The sequence below is a fragment of the Pelodiscus sinensis genome, chromosome 5, assembly GCF_052426305.1.
Source record: "Pelodiscus sinensis isolate ZL-2025 chromosome 5, ASM5242630v1, whole genome shotgun sequence".
NCBI lineage: Eukaryota > Metazoa > Chordata > Testudines > Trionychidae > Pelodiscus > Pelodiscus sinensis.
Window position 1 is genome coordinate 33,799,400 of NC_143056.1, and position 18,283 is coordinate 33,817,682.

The 18,283-nt window shown below is 43.5% G+C and overlaps 1 protein-coding gene across 2 annotated transcripts in view; it reads left to right on the forward strand.

The window, feature by feature from the left end:
- Window positions 1-18,283, forward strand: part of EML5 (EMAP like 5) — a 332,722-nt gene that overhangs the window by 51,570 nt on the left and 262,869 nt on the right. For both annotated transcript variants that reach the window (XM_089778388.1, XM_075926740.2), the window contains exon 6: window positions 15,725-15,860. In XM_089778388.1, the coding sequence (XP_089634514.1) occupies window positions 15,725-15,860 (136 nt within the window). The remainder of the gene's footprint in view (window positions 1-15,724; window positions 15,861-18,283) is intronic.

Here is an 18,283-nt window from a genome sequence, read left to right on the forward strand (position 1 = left end):
AAGGGCCCTCTCATAGGCTGATGGTTATTTTCTGTGCTGCCACATTGGGAGATTTTGTTTTGATTCGATATCATGGGCTAGATATTTCAAGCCAAAATTTCAGTCCTCTCTGTAAACAGCTTTATATTTCATTAGAAACACTAAAGATGGAATACTCTGATTACAGTATGTCACGCTGTAATCTTTTAAAATCTTTTTCCTCTGAAAAAGCGGAGTGAGAAAGAAAGTCTATTGCTGCATTACTTTAATTACATGTTAATAACCAAAAAATTAAGAATAGGTCTGCCAACAGCAATTCTAGGGCCAGGGCAGAATATTCACTGTACATGCTGTATCATGTTGAGGTGGCCTGCCTGACATTTGGATAGGGCTGCACTGGCTGGTGCCTAGCGAACTGTCGACTGCAGTTCTGGGTGTGCTCTTTCAGCTTGACCAGGGCTTTCACGTGCCTGCCTGGTAGCGTCACCCACAGTTCGACAGACCCTTGCCCCGTCCTGGGTTCTTGTCAGCCGATGGTCAGGGCAGTACATGTGTGTATGTTACATCCGAGTTTTCAACTGCTGAGACACAAGGCCCCGTCGCAGTGGGCAGTCTAGGTGAGACTGACGGGCGCCCCAAGAAGTTTACAGGGAGAGCTTATTACACCTCAGATTTTGACTGCTAGGATACACGATCCCTTCGCAGCGGGCAGCCTGGGGAGGCTGAGAGATGCCCCAACGGATCTGTCCCCTGGAAGCGACACGATCCAATGCTCAAGCTTTCCCTATATCTGTCCCTTATGACCGGCTTGAGTTCTTTTTAAAATTGTGCTTGGTTCTGTTACAGCAACTGAAGGAGTCAGGTCACACCTTAAACAGTTACTATTTTATTATTGCAGGGTAAACTTAGCTGTTAAATGCTACTACTGTGTTACAGATAACACAGCCACTACAAAGGACAGGACAGAAATTACACTAATATGTCACTTACAGGTACCATGAAACCCTTTTGGTTCTCTGAGCTCTTATTAAATGCATGCAAAATAGACACCTAGCAGGTATGTATTCTCACCCCTGCATTCCAGACTTGGCGTGGCCAGTGTCTTGCTCTCAATCCCTCGGGAAGAAGTAGGGCGAGGTTGGGCGTCCCACAGACCTCGGGAGACAATCAATACCTGCCAGCAGGTGTAGATGATTGGAGCTCAAATGGGGTGGGCTACTAAACCCCTCTTTATACACCTTGGGTCACGTAGGCTTCTTCCTGGTCTCAAGTGGCCAATTAGGAAATATGGCTTTGAATGCCAAGTTTCCCACGAAGGATGCAAAGCATAATTCACATCTGGGAAAATGCAGACAATGGGCACCTCTGGTATGTGATGGGCGAAGATTCCTCTCCTGGGACAGTGCAGGCGTGTCAACTACTAGTACTAGCCATCAGGGCGGTGGGAGGCCCTGGGTCGTCAGCTAGCCCATTTACTGTCTGGTTTCTGTTTATGGTAGAGTCAGGGACAGGCAGCACACCTGCGTTCCCAGGGCATCAAAGGCTGACTGCCTTTGTCTTGCTCGCTGGGGGGGGGGAGGGGAGGGAAAACAAGATGGGGTTCATGTCTGGCTGCAGTTTTGGGAGGGAGTATGGGTGCAGGAGAGGGTACAGGCTCTGGGCTTGGTTGAGATGTAGGAGGCGATGCATTAGAATGCACTTATGATGGATGGGTCCTAAAAGTGACCAGCATACCCTACAGGCAGCGCAGCTTCTTGGCAGGGTGAACCAGGGGAATCTCCACAGACCTTTGCCCGCAGGCACTGCCCCACAGCTTCCATTGTCAGGAACTAGTAATGAGGGTAGGCAGGAAGCCTGTCTTAGCCCTGCTGCGCTACCAGTGATAGTGGCTGGGGGCCCTCCGGCCCTTTTAAATTGCCCATGCCCCTAGGCAATTGCCCCTTCGCACTCCCAACCCCAGCCTCCATTGACAGGCCTGACTAAGAATGAAATAAAATAATTTTCTGTGTATTACACACAATTAGTGTGTTTTCAGAAGTAATAAAAAGACAGACGAGATAAAAGTAAAAAGAGGGTGTTCTAGGCTTCACATAGTCCCTCTGATTTTTGCTTACCATACAACCCCATACAGCCTCATTCTATTTCAGTTATGCTTCCACAGCTAAGCTAAACATTTTCTTAATATTAAAGGAAACTAATGAAATAGCAAACGCATATCCAGATTCTTAAATGCCGACAGCTGCTAGAAACACTTGCTTGCACCTGTTGCTGATCTGGAGGCTTCTCCCAAAGTTATTGAACACTGATTTCGCTGCAGATATTCTCAATGTTGTGTGATTTTTTTCCATTTCTCGCAAAGGCAACATACTATTCCTAAGTGATGAAAAAAACTCCAACCGTTTTAAGTAGGACCATCGATTAACTGCACTTAACTCATATGATTAGCTCAAATTATTTGCAATTAAAAATGAATCATGGTTAATCGAGATTCTAATCACAGTGTTAATAGAATGCCAATTGAAATTTACTAAATATTTTTGGATGTTTTTCTACATTTTCAAATATATTGATTTCAGTTATAACACAGAATACTAAGTATACACTGCCTACTTTGTTACTATTTTAAATTACAAATATTTGCATTATAAAAATGATAAAAATAAATAGTATTTTTAAGTTCACTTCATACAGGTACTTTAAATGAAATCTTTTTTTGTGAAAGTGCAATTTATAAATATAGATTCTTCAAGTGCTTGCTTATGTCCATTTCACCTAGGTGTGTGCATGTAGAATGCACGAGTTCCAGAAGCTTTTTACCCTTAGCAGTACCTGTTGGGCCAGCCAGGGAGACCGCCCCCGGAGAGGTGCAGCTATAAGAGCACATACCTGTATATATCCCTGCAGGCCCTCCACCCCCTCAGTTCCTTCTTACCGCCTGTGATGGTTGCTGGAATGCTCTGCTTGCTCTTTGCAAGTGCGCACTTAGAATTCTTTACCTTGTTGCTTATAAATAGTTCAGTCTTATAGATAATTAGTTGTTTAGTAACTGTTAAGTTAGCGTTATCTTAGAGAAGTTTAGTTGGCACTTCATTCCCCCTCTGGGGCCTCACAGCTTCAAGCCTTGTGTGAGGTCAAAGTGGGAGCATGACTTGCCAACTGAGGATTTAGGGATGCATCCTCCTCCTCTGCCTGCACCCCATGATTCTGGGCTGTGGGTTGGAGTGGTTGAAACTGCTGAAAGCCCATGCCCTGTGGGCAGTGTAAGAGGTTCCACATGAATTTCGGGGGGAAGGGTTTTTATTCCTGGTACTTCTTTTTGGAATGCCTTAAGTGCCTAGGAGAGGGACATTTGACTGACTCTTCTAAAATCTGTTAGTCCTTCAAGCCTAGGACAAATGCCACTGAAAGACCTGCCCTTTGAGGCGTTGGGGCTCTTTTCGGAGCAGATGGACAGCCGGCTGCACAGCCTTAAGGATTTGCAGGTGACCTTGAAGTCCTTTGGCATACATACTTCCACCCTGCAGCATTTCCCCTTAAACCTGAGACCACAGAGGCCTTACCAGCAGGGACACAGACAAGAAGGGGGCAGGCAGTGTAACAGGGGCTACAATGATAGGGCTAGCAGGAGGTCACTGTTGATCCCCAGCCAGGCCCTGAGGCCCTCTAACAAGACTCAGGGTCCAAGGTCGGGATTTTGAAGTTACTCCCAAGAGTGGAGCAGCAGTTCCCAGAATAAATCATTCCTTTGTGAACAGACTATCCCCCTTCCACTGTTCTTGGTGCACCATCACTATGGAGTGCTGAGTCCTCAAAACAGTAGTAGTGGGATACTCTATCCCCTTCCAGTCCCTCCCCCCTTCCTATTCCTCTTCCCCGACCCTCTTCAAGGACCCCTCTCACAAGCACCTCTTACATCAGGGGGTCTCTTCGCTCCTCTTATTGAGGGCAGTGTAAGAGGTTCCACATGAATTTCAGTGGGAAGGGTTTTTATTCCTGGTACTTCAATAACTTCTTGATCCCAAAGTCCAAAGGGTGCCTGTGCCTCATTCTAGACCGTAGAGGGCTAAATGCCTTTATAAGGAAGTCGAGGTTCAGGTTGGTGACATTGGCCTCCATCATTCCCTTCCTCAATTTAGGGGACTGGCATGCCATCCTCAACTTGAAGGATGCATACTTCCATATTTCCATTATCCCCTACCATAGGAGGTTCCTACATTTCACAGTAGGCACAGACTACTACCAGTTTACAGTCCTACTGTTTGGCCTGTTTACCAAGTGTATGGCAGTGGTGGCAGGCTTTCTCCAGAGGAGAGGAGTTCAAGTCTTCCCCTACCTGCGGCTCATCATAGGTTGCTCCAGGAGCCAGGTGTCGAGTCACATAGATCTGGCTAGAGAGACCTTCTCCCATCTAGGGCTTTTGTTGAATGAAGCAAAATCTACTCTTGTCCCCATGCAAGTAATAGAATTTGTGGAGGCAAGACTGGATGCCACCACAGGGCGCGTGTGTCCCTTCTAAATACCAGATTTGTGGCAACGAGGGACATTATTCTGAGGCTCAAAGCCGCACCCCTGACAACCACAAGATGTGTTGGAAATGGGAAGGAGTTTGGGCTATAATCGCAGAGAGAAAGAGGGACAAGGCAGAACTGGAACGCAAGATCAAATCAGTATCTTAGATGCCTATATACAAATGCAAGAAGTATGGGTAATAAGCAGGAAGAACTGGAAGTGCTAATAAATAAATATAACTATGACATCGTTGGGATCACAGAGACTTGGTGGGATAATACACACAATTGGAATATTGGTATAGAAGGGTACAGCTTACACAGGATGGACAGGCAGGGGAAAAAAGGGTGGAGGTGTTGCCTTATATATTAAAAATGTACACACTTGGACTGAGGTGGAGACGGACATGTTGAGAGTCTCTAGGTTAGGCTAAAAGGAGTAAAAAACAAGGGTGATGTCATGATAGGCCATCTACCCAGGCGGAAGAGATGGATGAGGCTTTTTTTAAATAACTAACAAAATCATCCAAAGTACAGAATTTGGTGGTGTTGAGGGACTTCAACTATCCAGATATATGTCGGGAAACTAACACAGCAGGGCACAGACTATCCAATATGATCTTGGACTTCATTGAAGGCAACTTTTTATTTCAGAAAGTTGAAAAAGCTACTGGGGGGAGCTGTTCTAGACTTGATTTTAACAAATAGGGAAGAATTGGTTGAGAATTTGAAAGTGGAAGGCAGCTTGGGTGAAAGTGATCATGAAATCATAGATTTCCTGATTCTAAGGTATGGTAGAGGGGAGAACGGCAAATTGGAGACAATGGATTTCAGGAAGGCAGATTTTGGTAAGCTCAGAGAGCTAGTAGGTAAGGTCTCATGGGAAGCAAGACTGAGGGGAAAAACAACTGAAGAGAGTTGGCAGTTTTTCAAAGAGACATTGTAAAGGGCTCAAAAGCAAGCTATTCCGCTGCGTAGAAAAGATAGAAAATATGGCAAAAGACTGCCTTGGATCACCCAGGAGATCTTGCATGATCTAAAAATTAAAAAAGGAGTCATATAAAAAATGGAAACTAGGACAAATTACAAAGGATAAATATAGGCAAACAATACAGGAATGCAGGGGCAAGATTAGAAAGGCAAAGGCACAAAACAAGCTCAAACTAGCTACATGCATAAAGGGAAACAAGAAGCCATTCTATAAATATATTAGAAGCAAGAGGAAGACCAAGGACAGGGCAAGCCTATTGCTCAGTGAGGAGGGATAAACAATAACAGGAAACTTGGAATGTCAGAGGTGATTAATGACTTCTTTCTTTCATTCTTCACTGAGAAGTCTGATGAAGGAATGCCTGATATAGTGAGTACTAGTGGGAAGGGGGTAGGTTTAGAAGATAAAATCAAAAAAGAACAAGTTAAAAATCACTTAGAAAAATTAGATGTCTGCAAGTCACCAGGGCCTGATGAAATCCATTCTAGAATACTCAAGGAGCTGATAGGGGAGATATCTGAGCCTTTAGCTATCATCTTTGGAAAATCATGGAAGACTGGAGACATTCCAGAAGATTGGAAAAGGGCAAATGTAGTGCCTGTTTATAAAAAGGGAAATAAAAAAAACCCAGGAAACTACAAACCAGTCAATTTAACTTCTGTGCCAGGAAAGATAATGGAGCAAGTAATGAAGGAAATCATCTGCAAACACTTGGAAGATAATAAGGTGATAGGGAACAGCAAGCATGGATTTGCAAAGAACAAATCATGTCAAACCAATCTGATAGCTTTCTTGGATAGGATAACGAGTCTTGTGGATAAGGGAGAAGTGGTGGATGTGGTATACCTTCACTTTAGTAAGGCATTTGATACTGTCTCCCATAATACTCTTATCAATAAACTAGGCAAATATAACTTAGGAGGGGCTACTATAAGGTGCATAACTGGCTGGATAACCATTCTCAGAGAGTAGTTATTAACGGTTCACAATCCTGCTGGAAAGGAGTAACAAGTGGGGTTCTGCAGAGGTCTGTTTTGGGACTGGTTCTGTTCAATATCTTCATCAACGATTTAGATATCGGCAGGGAGTGTACGATTATTAATTTTTCAGATGATACCAAGCTGGGAGGGGTTGCAACTGCTTTGGAGGATAGGGTCATAATTCAAAATGATCTGAACAAATTGGAGAAATGGTAGACAGGATGAAGTTTAATAAGGACAAATGCAAAGTGCTCCACTTAGGAAGGAAAAATCAGTTTCACACATACAGAATGGGAAGTGACTATCTAGGAAGAAGTATGGCAGAAAGGGATCTAGAGGTTATAGTGGACCACAAGCTAAATATGAGTAAACAGCGTGACGCTGTTGCAAAAAAAGCCAACGTTATTCCAGGATGCATTAACAGGTGTGTTGTGAGCAAGACATGAGAAGTCATTCTTCCGCTCTACTCTGGGCTGATTAGGCCTCAATTGGAGTATTGTGTCCGTTTCTGGGCACCACATTTCAAGAAAGATGTGGAGAAATTGGAGAAGGTTCAGAAAATAGCAACAAGAATCATTAAAAGTCTAGAGAATATGTCCTGTGGAGGAAGATTGAAAGAATTGGGCTTGTTTAGTTTGGAAAAGAGAAGATTGAGAAGGGACATGATAGTGGTTTTCAGGTATCTAAAAGGGTGTCACAAGGCGGAAGGAGAAAACTTGTTCTTTCTGGCCTCTGAGGATAGAACAAGAAGCAATTGACTTAAAGAGCAGCAAGGGAGGTTTAGGTTGGATATTAGGAAAAAGTTCCTAACTGTCAGCGTGGTTAAACACAGGAATAAATTGCCTAGAGTGGTTGTGGAATCTCTAGCTCTGGAGATATTTAAGAGAAGGTTAGATAAATGTCTATCAGGGATGGTCTAGACCAGTGGTCTCCATCTTTTTTACATCCAAGATCACTTTTAAATCTCAGAACAGGCGAAGATCTAAAGCCCCGCCCCTTCCTTGAAGCTCTGCCCTTTCTATTCTCCTCCTGTCCATCACTTGCTATCCCCAGCCCTTACTTACACACTCTGATAAACAGTTTATTTTTAAATTATGCGATATATAAAATTAAAATCACGTGTTTATAGTTATGAAATAAATGGTCTGTTTTTTATTCATACTATTTAAATCTAAAATGATGCATTTATAATACATTTTGTGAGGACAGAGTTCTGTGGCTGGGAACAGTGGAGTGGGGACAGAGTTCTGTGGCTGGGGATGGGAGTGGAGACAGAGTTCGGGGAGTGGGGACAGGAATGGGGACAGAGTTCTGTGGCTGGGGACGGGAGTGGGGACAGCGTTCGGGGAGTGGGGACGGGAGTGGGGACAGCGTTCCGTAGCTGGGGACAGGGGAGTGGGGACATAGTTCTATGGCTGGGGACAGGGGAGTGGGGACAGCGTTTGGGGAGTGGGGACGGGAGTGGGGACAGCGTTCCGTAGCTGGGGACAGGGGAGTGGGGACAGAGTTCTGTGGCTGGGGAGTGGGGGCTGGAGAGTGGAGAGTGGGGTGCCAGTGGAGGCAGAGAGTCCCCCTCCTCCCAGGATTCCCCCCCCCCCCAAGGGAAACCAACACGTGCCTGCCCTGGGGCTGACCCCCCACCCCCACGCAGGGAAGCCCCACTTGCGTGCGCCTGCCCCGGGACCGACCTCCTCAGCGCAGGAAAGCCCCGCGCATGCCTGCTCCAGCACCAACTCCTCCTCCCCATTGCAGGGAAGCCCTGTGCGTGCCTGCCCCGGGTCCGACACCCCTCCCTGTGCAGGGAAGCCCCGTGCGCGCGCACCTACCCCGGGGCTGACCCTCCCCGCGCGCGCCTCCCCGAGGGCTGACCCACCACTCCTGTGCAGTGCAGGGAGCCGACGCTCCCTCCTGCAGTACACCCGGCAGAGCAGCTAGCTCACTTCCGGAATCGGCGGAAGTGGTGCTAAGCTGCGGGACATTTGTCCATCCCAGGGGAAGCCGACGCTACCTCCATTTTCACTTGAGGTAGGTAGTGGGGCTTCTCACGGGTGGGAGGGAAATTGGGGCGGAGCGGACAGGACGCCTCGCGATCGACTGGTCGAGGCCTCGTGATCGACCAGTCGATCGCAATCGACCTGTTGGTGACCACGGGTCTAGACAGTACTGGGTCCTGCCATGAGGGCAGGGGACTGGACTCGATGACCTCTCGACTGACTCCGGTGCCGGAACACTTGGCGGTGGCCCCTCTGGTGTGCCCGGGTCAGGGCCCTCCAGTCCCGGCTCACTGCCTCCCAGGCTGGTGCGGACCACCCCGCCCCCCAGGAGTGGATCAAGGGCGGGGAAGTAGGGGCAGGTGTCAGCCCCTGATGCGGCGCCACCCCTGGTGGCCCTGGTGTACGCCTGCTGCAGCTGCTTCACTTTCAGGTGCACCTGTTCTTGCGTGCGCCTGTGTCCCTTGCGGGCCATGACAGCTGCTATGCGGCCATAGACGGCCGCGTTCCTCCTCCTAGTGCGGAGATCATGGAGATTGGGGGCCTGCCCCCAAACCTCAATGAGGTCCATGACCTCCGCACTAGTCCAGGAGGCCGCGCGCTGTCTACGGGCCCTGGCTGGCTCCTAGGTGCTGGGGGACTGGGCGGGGGACATGTCGCTGGCACTGGCTGCCTGGCTCATCGTGCGGCCACTGGGTCAGGGGCAGAGACTGCTGGCAGGGCTGTCTCTGGCAAGTGCCGTCTAGCCAGAGTCTGCCCCTTTAAGGGCCCCAGTGCTGGGGGAGAGGAGAGTTTTCCTGGTTTGGCCCAGAGTGGCCACCAGGGGGAACCTGGGAAGGGCTAGCCTCCCACTAGTTCGAATTAAGTGGCTACACACCCCTTAATTCTAACTACTTAATTCGAACTAGGCACTAGTCCTCGTAGAATGAGGTTTACCTAGTTCGAATTAAGCTCTCCGCTAGTTCGATTTAAGTTCGAACTAGCGGTTTGCATGTGTAGCGCCTATTAAAGTTAATTTGAACTAACGACTGTTAGTTCGAATTAACTTTGTAGTGTAGACATACCCTCTGATACAGGAAAATTAATATTAAAGTCATTAATCAAAACATTATCAAAGTATACTATTGTATCAATAAAAAATAGATATAGAAAATTCTTAGTTACAACATTTTATGAATACTGATTGAGAAATTATCTATGAATTTCAAATCCTTTATACATACATATGAATAGAATACATACATATGAGCTATGTATGAATACATACATATGAACTATACAGTTTATCATTTAAAACAAGAAAAATACAACTCTATATTTAAAGACTATTGCATACAAAGGTTGAACTTTGCATAGTCAGTGTACATCAGATGCCTTCTCAATAGCTAAATAATTTATTTTGGGATACGTTTTCAGAGGTGCATATTAAAGTTGTGTGAATTGATGCCAGAGGCTGAGGTTAAATAACAGGCACCCAGGCATCACACATCCATGGTGGTATTCTGATCTTTAATTAAATATAGATGGAGACAGTATAACAGACTTAAATGAATGTTTTACAGCTGGTCTTATGGGCCAACAAAGTTTGTCACCCAGACTTTTGCTCCTATTGTACTGGCTAGTTACGATTTCAAGCTATACTGATCTACCTTTATAGTGTAAATATATAGGTAAATGCTTAATTATTTTTAGATTTCTGTAGTGAAATCCACTTCTTTCACATGCCATCGAACACATTTCCTCAATGGAATAACATTTAGAGGGTTCTGTATTCTTTCAAGTTAAAAGTTAAAAATCACATTTCACAGGGAAAAAAATACCTCCCTATCCTCATCAACTTTCTTCTATAAAAATGCTTGAGAAAAGAGGTTGGCTTTGTACTCTTTTGAAGGTGAACCAATTGGGCGTTGCTGTACAAGTGAAGGGAGTGAATTCCAGAGTCAATGGCCTGCCCATGGGAATTTGCTTCCCCCAGACTGCTGCAGAGGGGGATGGTTATCTCAGATGTGACAGCCAATGTTGACTATTGTGCAGGACATAAGTGAGTGGGAAAGGCAATATCTCATACATCCCAGACCCAATCCATATATGGTTGTAGAGATTGAAGTCTGTGCTTTAAACTGTACCTACCTGTGAAAAGGAAGGCCACTGCTGTTCTTGGGGAACTGATGTGATGTATTTAGTTTCCAGTACAACTTAATAGGTGGGCAGTTACAATTACAAGCATATGTAAAATGCAACATGAACTTTAAACATAGTCCTAATTTGAGATAATTGCAGTAATCGAATGTAGAAATTTCATAGGCAGGATTATTATAGTGAGGCATAGAGTTTATGTAAAATGGACAACATTGATTTTTGCCCACTGAGATGAGTTCAGATTCTAAAAGCACCAAGTGATCTGGGAATATCTCAACATTGCAAACTTCTTGGGCCTCATCACAGAGAAGAAATGGTCTCCACACGCTACCCCTCACAATCATCCTCCTTTTCCCAAGTATTAGTTCTGTTGTGTCCAGTTATGTTGTTCAGCCAGTTTGCTCTTATTCCATCCTCTTTCTCAGTGTAATTTTGACCTAAGTCGTTAATAAAAATTGTTCCCTAGACAGAACCTTGCAGTTTGATAATTCACCTTTCAGCACAACCCATTGCCTTCCCCCATTCCTCTTTTTTTATCCACATTATAGTTCTTGTATGAATCCCAATTTTCTCTTATGTAATTAATAATTTTCCATGTGTTACTGTGTCAAGTGCTTTACTAAAATCCCAGTAGATTAAATATGTTGCATTTTTTTCCTCTAAAAAAATTGTCTTTTCAGAGGAGGGTATCTGTCTAGATTTTAGTGAAGTACTTTTGGTAAATCCATGTTGTATTATGTTCTCTTTCCCATTTACCTCAAATGAGTTTAATTATTCTTTCCTGAATAAGTTGTTCTAAAGCAGAGGTGGGGAATAATTTTTGAAGGGGTGCCATTTGACAAATTTTTGAAGTGGCTGTAGGCGGCTCTGAAAGGGGCAGAGCCTCGGGCGGCAGGGGTGGGGCCAGGAGGCTTCCTGTGCTCCCCTACCCACAGATCCTGATTGGCCTAGAGGCAGGGATTGCGCATGAAATCTTTGGGATTGTGATGGGGGCAGGATCAGTGCATGAAACACCACTGCCCTCTCCCCCCTGCTCACAGTTTGTAGAGCTCAGCAGTTTTTCTGAGTGACGTGCGGGGGCAGAGTAAGCAGAGGAGTCTGCCTGAGGCTCCCTACTGCATGTGTGGCCCAGATCTGGTGGCTTGGTAGTCCAGATCTGGCCCATGGAGGGTGTTTTGCCCAGGCTTGTTCTAAAGCCTTTCATGCTAGTGAAGTCAGACTGCCAGATCATTTCCTGCCTTCTTAGTTATAGGTTTCCAGTCTTACATTATCACTCCCAATTAAATAGATTTATTAAAAATCTCTGCTACTGGACTAGCAAAATAATGTGCCATATTCTTTCAGTAGTCTGGAATGGAAATCATCCGTCTTCCCTATTTTGAATGCATTAAGCTATTGAAGTTTTTCTTCTACCCCAGGTGTGGTAGTTTCCATTTCTATACACTTTTTTCCATCAGTCATCCTGCCTTCGTGCGCATGCTCCATATTAACATTTTGAGGCAAAGTATTCACTGAGTTTTAAAAATATACCTCGATTATCTTTAATTTCCTTCCCATCCACACAGCATGGTGGCCCAAGTCCATATAGATTTATTTTTTATTTATATAATTAACCCCCTTTCATTATTTATTTTAATTTCTTTGGCAAGAACTAATTCATCTTGTCGTTTAGCAATTTTCACTTTGTTCCTACTTTTTCTAATCTCCATGGTGTAGCTTTCTCTGTTAATAAATCCTTTATTTCCATTCCTTCTAGACTCTGTTGACTCCTAGTAACTTTTTAAGGTGGTTATTCATCCAACTGGGTTCAGAACTTTTCTCTTACAAGTATTTTGCCTTTGTTTGGGATGCAACATAATTTTTGTTCACTTGATTGGAAAAATCCCAAGCCTCCTCTGCGTTTATGTTCTTGAGCTATTCTTCCTAGTTGACTTCTTTAACTAATTCTCTTTAAGTCCCTTTTGAAATAACAAACATAATTGATGACCTTGTTTGATGACATACATCTGACGAAGTAGGTATTTGCCCACAAAAGCTTATGCTCCAATAAATCTGTTAGTCTGTAAGGTGCCACAGGACTTCTCGTTGACCTTGTTTTGGTTATTCTTCCATAACGGAGTCAAATCACAATCACTCAATTGAAGGTTATTTGCTATGATCATATCTTTTGTGATGTCCTCACTACTTATCACAACTAAATAATTGCATAGGACCTTTCCCATTCTTATGTCCACTAACTCTGAAGGGAATGAATCTAAAGTGCAGATGAAAGATCCTTCAATAGTTACAGGACTTTAATGCTTGTAACATTTGCCAAAGCTTCTTGAAGCTTATTATGTCCTCTTCAAGATCTGGGTCTGTCTGTGAAATGGAAGACAGATTAGGTTTAGATATATTTGGTCTTCTTTCCAGAGAACGTGGCCCGTTTTTCACAGCACAAAAGATCTGATTCTTTTAAGTATAAATGTCAAGAGTTTTCTAAATATACCTACTCAGCAGAAACAATAGAGCAAAGACCTGCTACTATTATAATGGAATTTGGGCAGAATTTAATCCATGATACAGAACTAAACATCTAAAACAAAATATGCAAAAATCCCTCTAGCTTTGGATTTGCTCAGTGATGGTTAAAAGTTAATACAGTGAAGAAAGCATACATATGAGCTAGTCACTTGAAGATATAGATAGGTACATAGTAGGATTTTCATAAATATTTCACTGTTGAAATCAATGGAAGTTATGTGCCCTGATTGGCTTTATTTCTTTTGAATATTCCATTAGGTTCCTATTACATATGTAGGTATTTAAATACTTCTGAAAATCTGTGTCAGTTGCCAGTGTCCTGGGAATCGGAAATGCATTTTGAAATATTCCTGAGATTCTCACTTTAATCTTTGAAGTCACTGGTTCATAATTATCTTTGGGCCAGTTAGTACTACTTGTTAGTTTACCTGTGAAAGCATAAACTCAATTAAATTTTGGATACTCATTTCTCAATTCCTGGGAGTAATAATATTTTCTTTAGCTTCGTATAGGCAGGAAGAAAGAACCTCCAAGCATAATCTATATTTTGATGAATTTCTAATCTAGCCTCAATATTATTTGGAAAGATTTCTTTTTAGAAAGAGGTGTAGTAAATCTCCAGGAATTTTTCACATACCTCGAAAATGGTTACTGTGACAAACCCAGACCAGCTGGCTGCTACATACTAATGGAGGGAAGACATGCTGAGGCTTGGGTGAATAGCTTGCTCTATCCTGAGTAAAAAGAAGGCCAAGCCTAAGTGCAGCATAATCAGGCAGGCACCTGGGGCCAATTAGAGCTTGTTAGAAGCTACAGGCTAATTAGACACCTGCAGCCAAGTAAGGCCTGAGGATCTTCTTTAAAATATCTTCCCCCCAGGCTAGGGAGTGGGAAGGAAAAGAACAAAGAACTAGAAGAGGATGTGTGGGGTAGAAGAGCTGTGTGAGTGTGAGCTGAGGTCTGTCTAGCAGATACCAAAGGAAAGGTACTAGGAGGGATCATTTGGGGAAGTGGCCCAGGGAAAAGCTGCCAGATTGAGAGTGTCAGTGACCTTGCCTGTTGCTGCAGCCTTCAGGCCCCTGGGCCCATGTGCAGCTAGTATCCTAGGTGGAGAAAGACACTGCCTTTCCAGACCACCACCCTGGCCCCACTCACATTCTGCCCTCAGAAGAACTCCTGTTTTTCTTTGAGCAAAAACTCAAACGTATGTTTGTTTGAATTGTTTTGCCTAATTATCTAAAACTGTAGATTAATGGCAATTAAATTCCTGATCCACACCCAGTTAAAAGCAGTGGAAGTCTTTCCATTGATATTTGCAGAGGTTAGAGGGAATCCTAAGGCAAAAGGATGTGAAGCAAAACTCTTTTTAGTTATAAGAAGTTGCAGCACTATGATCATCAGGATGAAAGCAATATTTCAGCAATTCTCTCAACCAACAGAATATCAGCAAGCACATTAATTCTACTATTTTTGAGTTAGGTAGGTAGTAAATAGTCAAAAAATCCATTCAAAGTCCTTTGTCCACATCTGTAAACCAGTTCTAGTTTAGTGCTGTGTCTACCTGAGAAATTTACTCCAGTTCAATTTAAATTGGTGTACTTGGAAGAAAATATAAAATCACTGTTGGTAAAGTTTGCAGATGACTCAAACATTTGTGGAATGGTAAACTGATAATTACTAAGACCATGTCTACGCTGCTGGGAAACGTTGGAAAAAGATAAGCAAATTGCAAACTGCAATTTGTGTATCTTTTTCTGCTTTTTTCCCAAAAGAGGCTTTTCCAAAATTTGGCCCGTCTACATGGGGCCAAATTTTGGATAAAAATCCTCATTTGAAACATTCCTTTTTCTTTTCACCGAGTGGAATACAGGGATGCCAAGAGAACACATTTGCTTTTTCGGAAACTGTTTCAAAAAAGCAGCGCATTCCTTGGATGTGGCAGAGCTTTCCCGAGATATCAGAGGTATCCTGGAAAAGCTCTGCAGTCTAGACATAGCCTAAGAGAAGTTCTTTGGCCTGTATTATGCAGGAAGTCAGATCAGATTATTATACTGTTCCCTTCTGATCTTAAAAGATATGACATTTGAAAATGGTGAAACCTCCGTTCAATATAAGAATTACTTATTTAGTTTAGCTTAGTCCTATTCCTTATCAATTTAAGCTAAAACAGTATAAACCAAAATAAAGGTATTCACACAGTGCTTTGCACTAGTTTAACTAAATCAGTTTAAATTCATACCTTACGTTAAACTAGTACAATTTTCTCATGTGGACAAGACCCAAGAACTAATTTAGGACAACACTTAATCATATGCTTACATCCCAATTAAACCAATGGGAGTTAAGCACATACTTAAAAATATATATACTTAAATATAATCCTCAAGTTATCAATTCCATTAAAAGGTTGGGAGGAATTCCATAATACTAATTTTTTTATTTAATTATTACATTTATTCCGACTCTGTAAATTATAAAAGGTGTACTTGTATAATTTGTTGCCTTCTTCAATGTAACAAGAGAGAAATATTTCTTATCTCTATGAAGAAGAATTTTGCTTTGCATAACAGTAACTGTAAACTGTGAGTATTATTAATTTTTTTTTCTTTTTAGGCAGGAATTTTCAGCATGAATGCATGTGAGGAGGGTTTTGCCACTGGTGGCAGGGATGGATGTGTTCGTCTATGGGATTTAAATTTTAAACCAATTACTGTGATTGATCTCAGGGAAACAGACCAGGGATATAAAGGTAAAAAGGTCTTATCTGATTTTTCGTTACATTGTCAAAGAGGAAGCTCTTCATAGTTTGAAAAAGTAATGCCAATTTTAAATGTATATTAATATGAATAATTTATATATATGAGTTAATCATTTGAACTTCTGTAATGCCTATATAACTCACATGCCTTCTGGATGTGGGGGTACTGTGCCATCTAGTAGCACTGAGACCACTTACAGAAAGAATGAATCTGATCTACAGCCTTAGTTAATAGTGATCTGGGCTTCTAGCTCATGCAGTAGAGGCTCATGCACTAAGCATCAGAGGTCCCATGTTTAATTCCGCCTGTCAACGGTACACCTACGGGCTACGTCTAGTCTGCAGTGCAAGGAACTGAAATTTTTTTCGAAAAAGTGGATATGCTTTTTTGCCATCCCTGTAAATCTTGTTCTACAAGGCATAAGGGATGTGTTGAACAAGCAGTTTTTTCCAAAATTTGGTGCTGTGTAGACAAGCCAAATTTTGGAAAAGCCTCTTTTGAAAGAACATCGGCAAAAGATGCACAATTTGTGTACCTTGGTGTCACTAAGAACGTCAAACATTCAAGAAGAGAAACAACTGTTCTATGAAATAGTTACAGCACACAGAAGGAAAACTTTTCCTACTGCTGTGAGGCAGCCATTCATGTGTTGTAACTTAGCAGCTTTTTCAAGGTATGCAGTGACACTGTATAAAAATATAGGACAGAAAATAAAGACTAGTGTATTGAAACAGAAATTGCAGGGGATATTTTGATAGCCAGATTGCAACTAGCTGTGCTGAAATTTGGCTAATAATAATGATAATAGCACTTACCTACTCAGTACTAGTCAGACATAACCATGAGGGTGCCATCTCAAACGAAATAAACTCAAGTCCTCAGTTTTATGACGCGTTGAAGAGGTGGCATCTCCAGCAGTATTTTAGTTTTTCTAACATTGTCCTGAGATATTAATTCAGTACCAACTCATGAAAGAGTGCAGACATACATAAAACTACCATCACTTTCAGCAGTATTTGTGTTACAGACCTCTCAGCCAGTTGCTGAAGCTGCTTGACCTTGTCATTTTTTAAGATTGTGAAAGGTCCCAGTATATTGAAAGATGATTGAAGTTAGCTAAATATATTCATATCAATAAACTGCTTATATATGTAGTAAAACAGTGGTCTCCAACCTTTTTACACCCAAGATCTCTTTTTAAATGACAGACCAAGCCAAGATCTACCGCCCCGCCCCTTCCTTGAAGCCCCGCCCTCTCTATTCTCCTCCTCTCCATCACTTGCTATCCCCAATCCTTATACTGCGGCTTTTTTCCCCAATTCTTCTGTAGGAAGAGGTTTTTCCAACATTTGGCCTGTCTAGACTGGACCAAATGTCAGAAAAAACCCTTCTTTTGGAAGCCCCCTTATTCTTCATGGAAAGAGGAACATAGGGGTGACCGAAAGAGCATGTTTGCTCTTCCACGAAAAAAAGTGGAAGAACAAACGCATCCCTGGATGCAGAAGACTGTTTCTGGGATATCTCCAGAACCCTGAAAAACTCCTTCAGTCTAGCTGTACACTCGCTGCGTTGAGACAGGATGTGTATGCTCTGGGGTGGGAATGAGGGATTTGGGTGTGGGAAGCGGTGATAGGTGCAAGCTCTGGGAGGAAATCTGGATGCAGGAGGAAGTGGAGAAGGGAGGGTGCAACCACCAGCACCCTTCTGCAGTACCATGTCCCCTGCTCCCAACTGATTTTTCTGTGGGTCAGTGACCCCTGACTGAAGGCAGGTTCTCTGCCCTTCTCATAAAGACAATGCAGAAACTTTTTGTGTTTGACATAGTATTTTATTTAGAAATGAAGGCTGGCCAACAAGTCCCCATCTGCACTCCCCCTTCCCCCAGACCCTAGATCTGAGCCTATCATACACTAGAACCCCCTGCCCTAAGCCCCTCACATACCCCAACCCAAATTCCTGCACCCTCACATCCACAAGCCTGTGGCTTGCTTAGTACCCCAACACTGCCCGGCCTGGAGCCTCCACCCCGCGGAGCAGGGAAGCCTCTATTGTGTGCCCCCTCCGGGCCTGACTCCCTCTTCCCGCAGAGAAGGGAAGTCCCAGCTCGCGCCTCTGGGGACTTACCCGGTAAGTTCCTGGAACGACAGGGAGCTGGGGCAAGGAAGCAGCTAGCGCATTTCTGGAACCCCCGGAAGTGACGTGCATCTGTAGGACTTCCGTCTGCCCCGTGGGAAGCTGCCACTACCTCCATTGTTGTTCGAGGTAGGTAGTGGGGCTTCTTCAGGGTGGGGAGAAATGGGGGGCCCAGAATGCCTCACGATTGACTGGTTGGTGACCATGGTAGTAAAATAAACATATTGGCTTTGTCTTGTAATTGATGTTGCACCCTCACTAAGATTCTGAGAGATCCTAA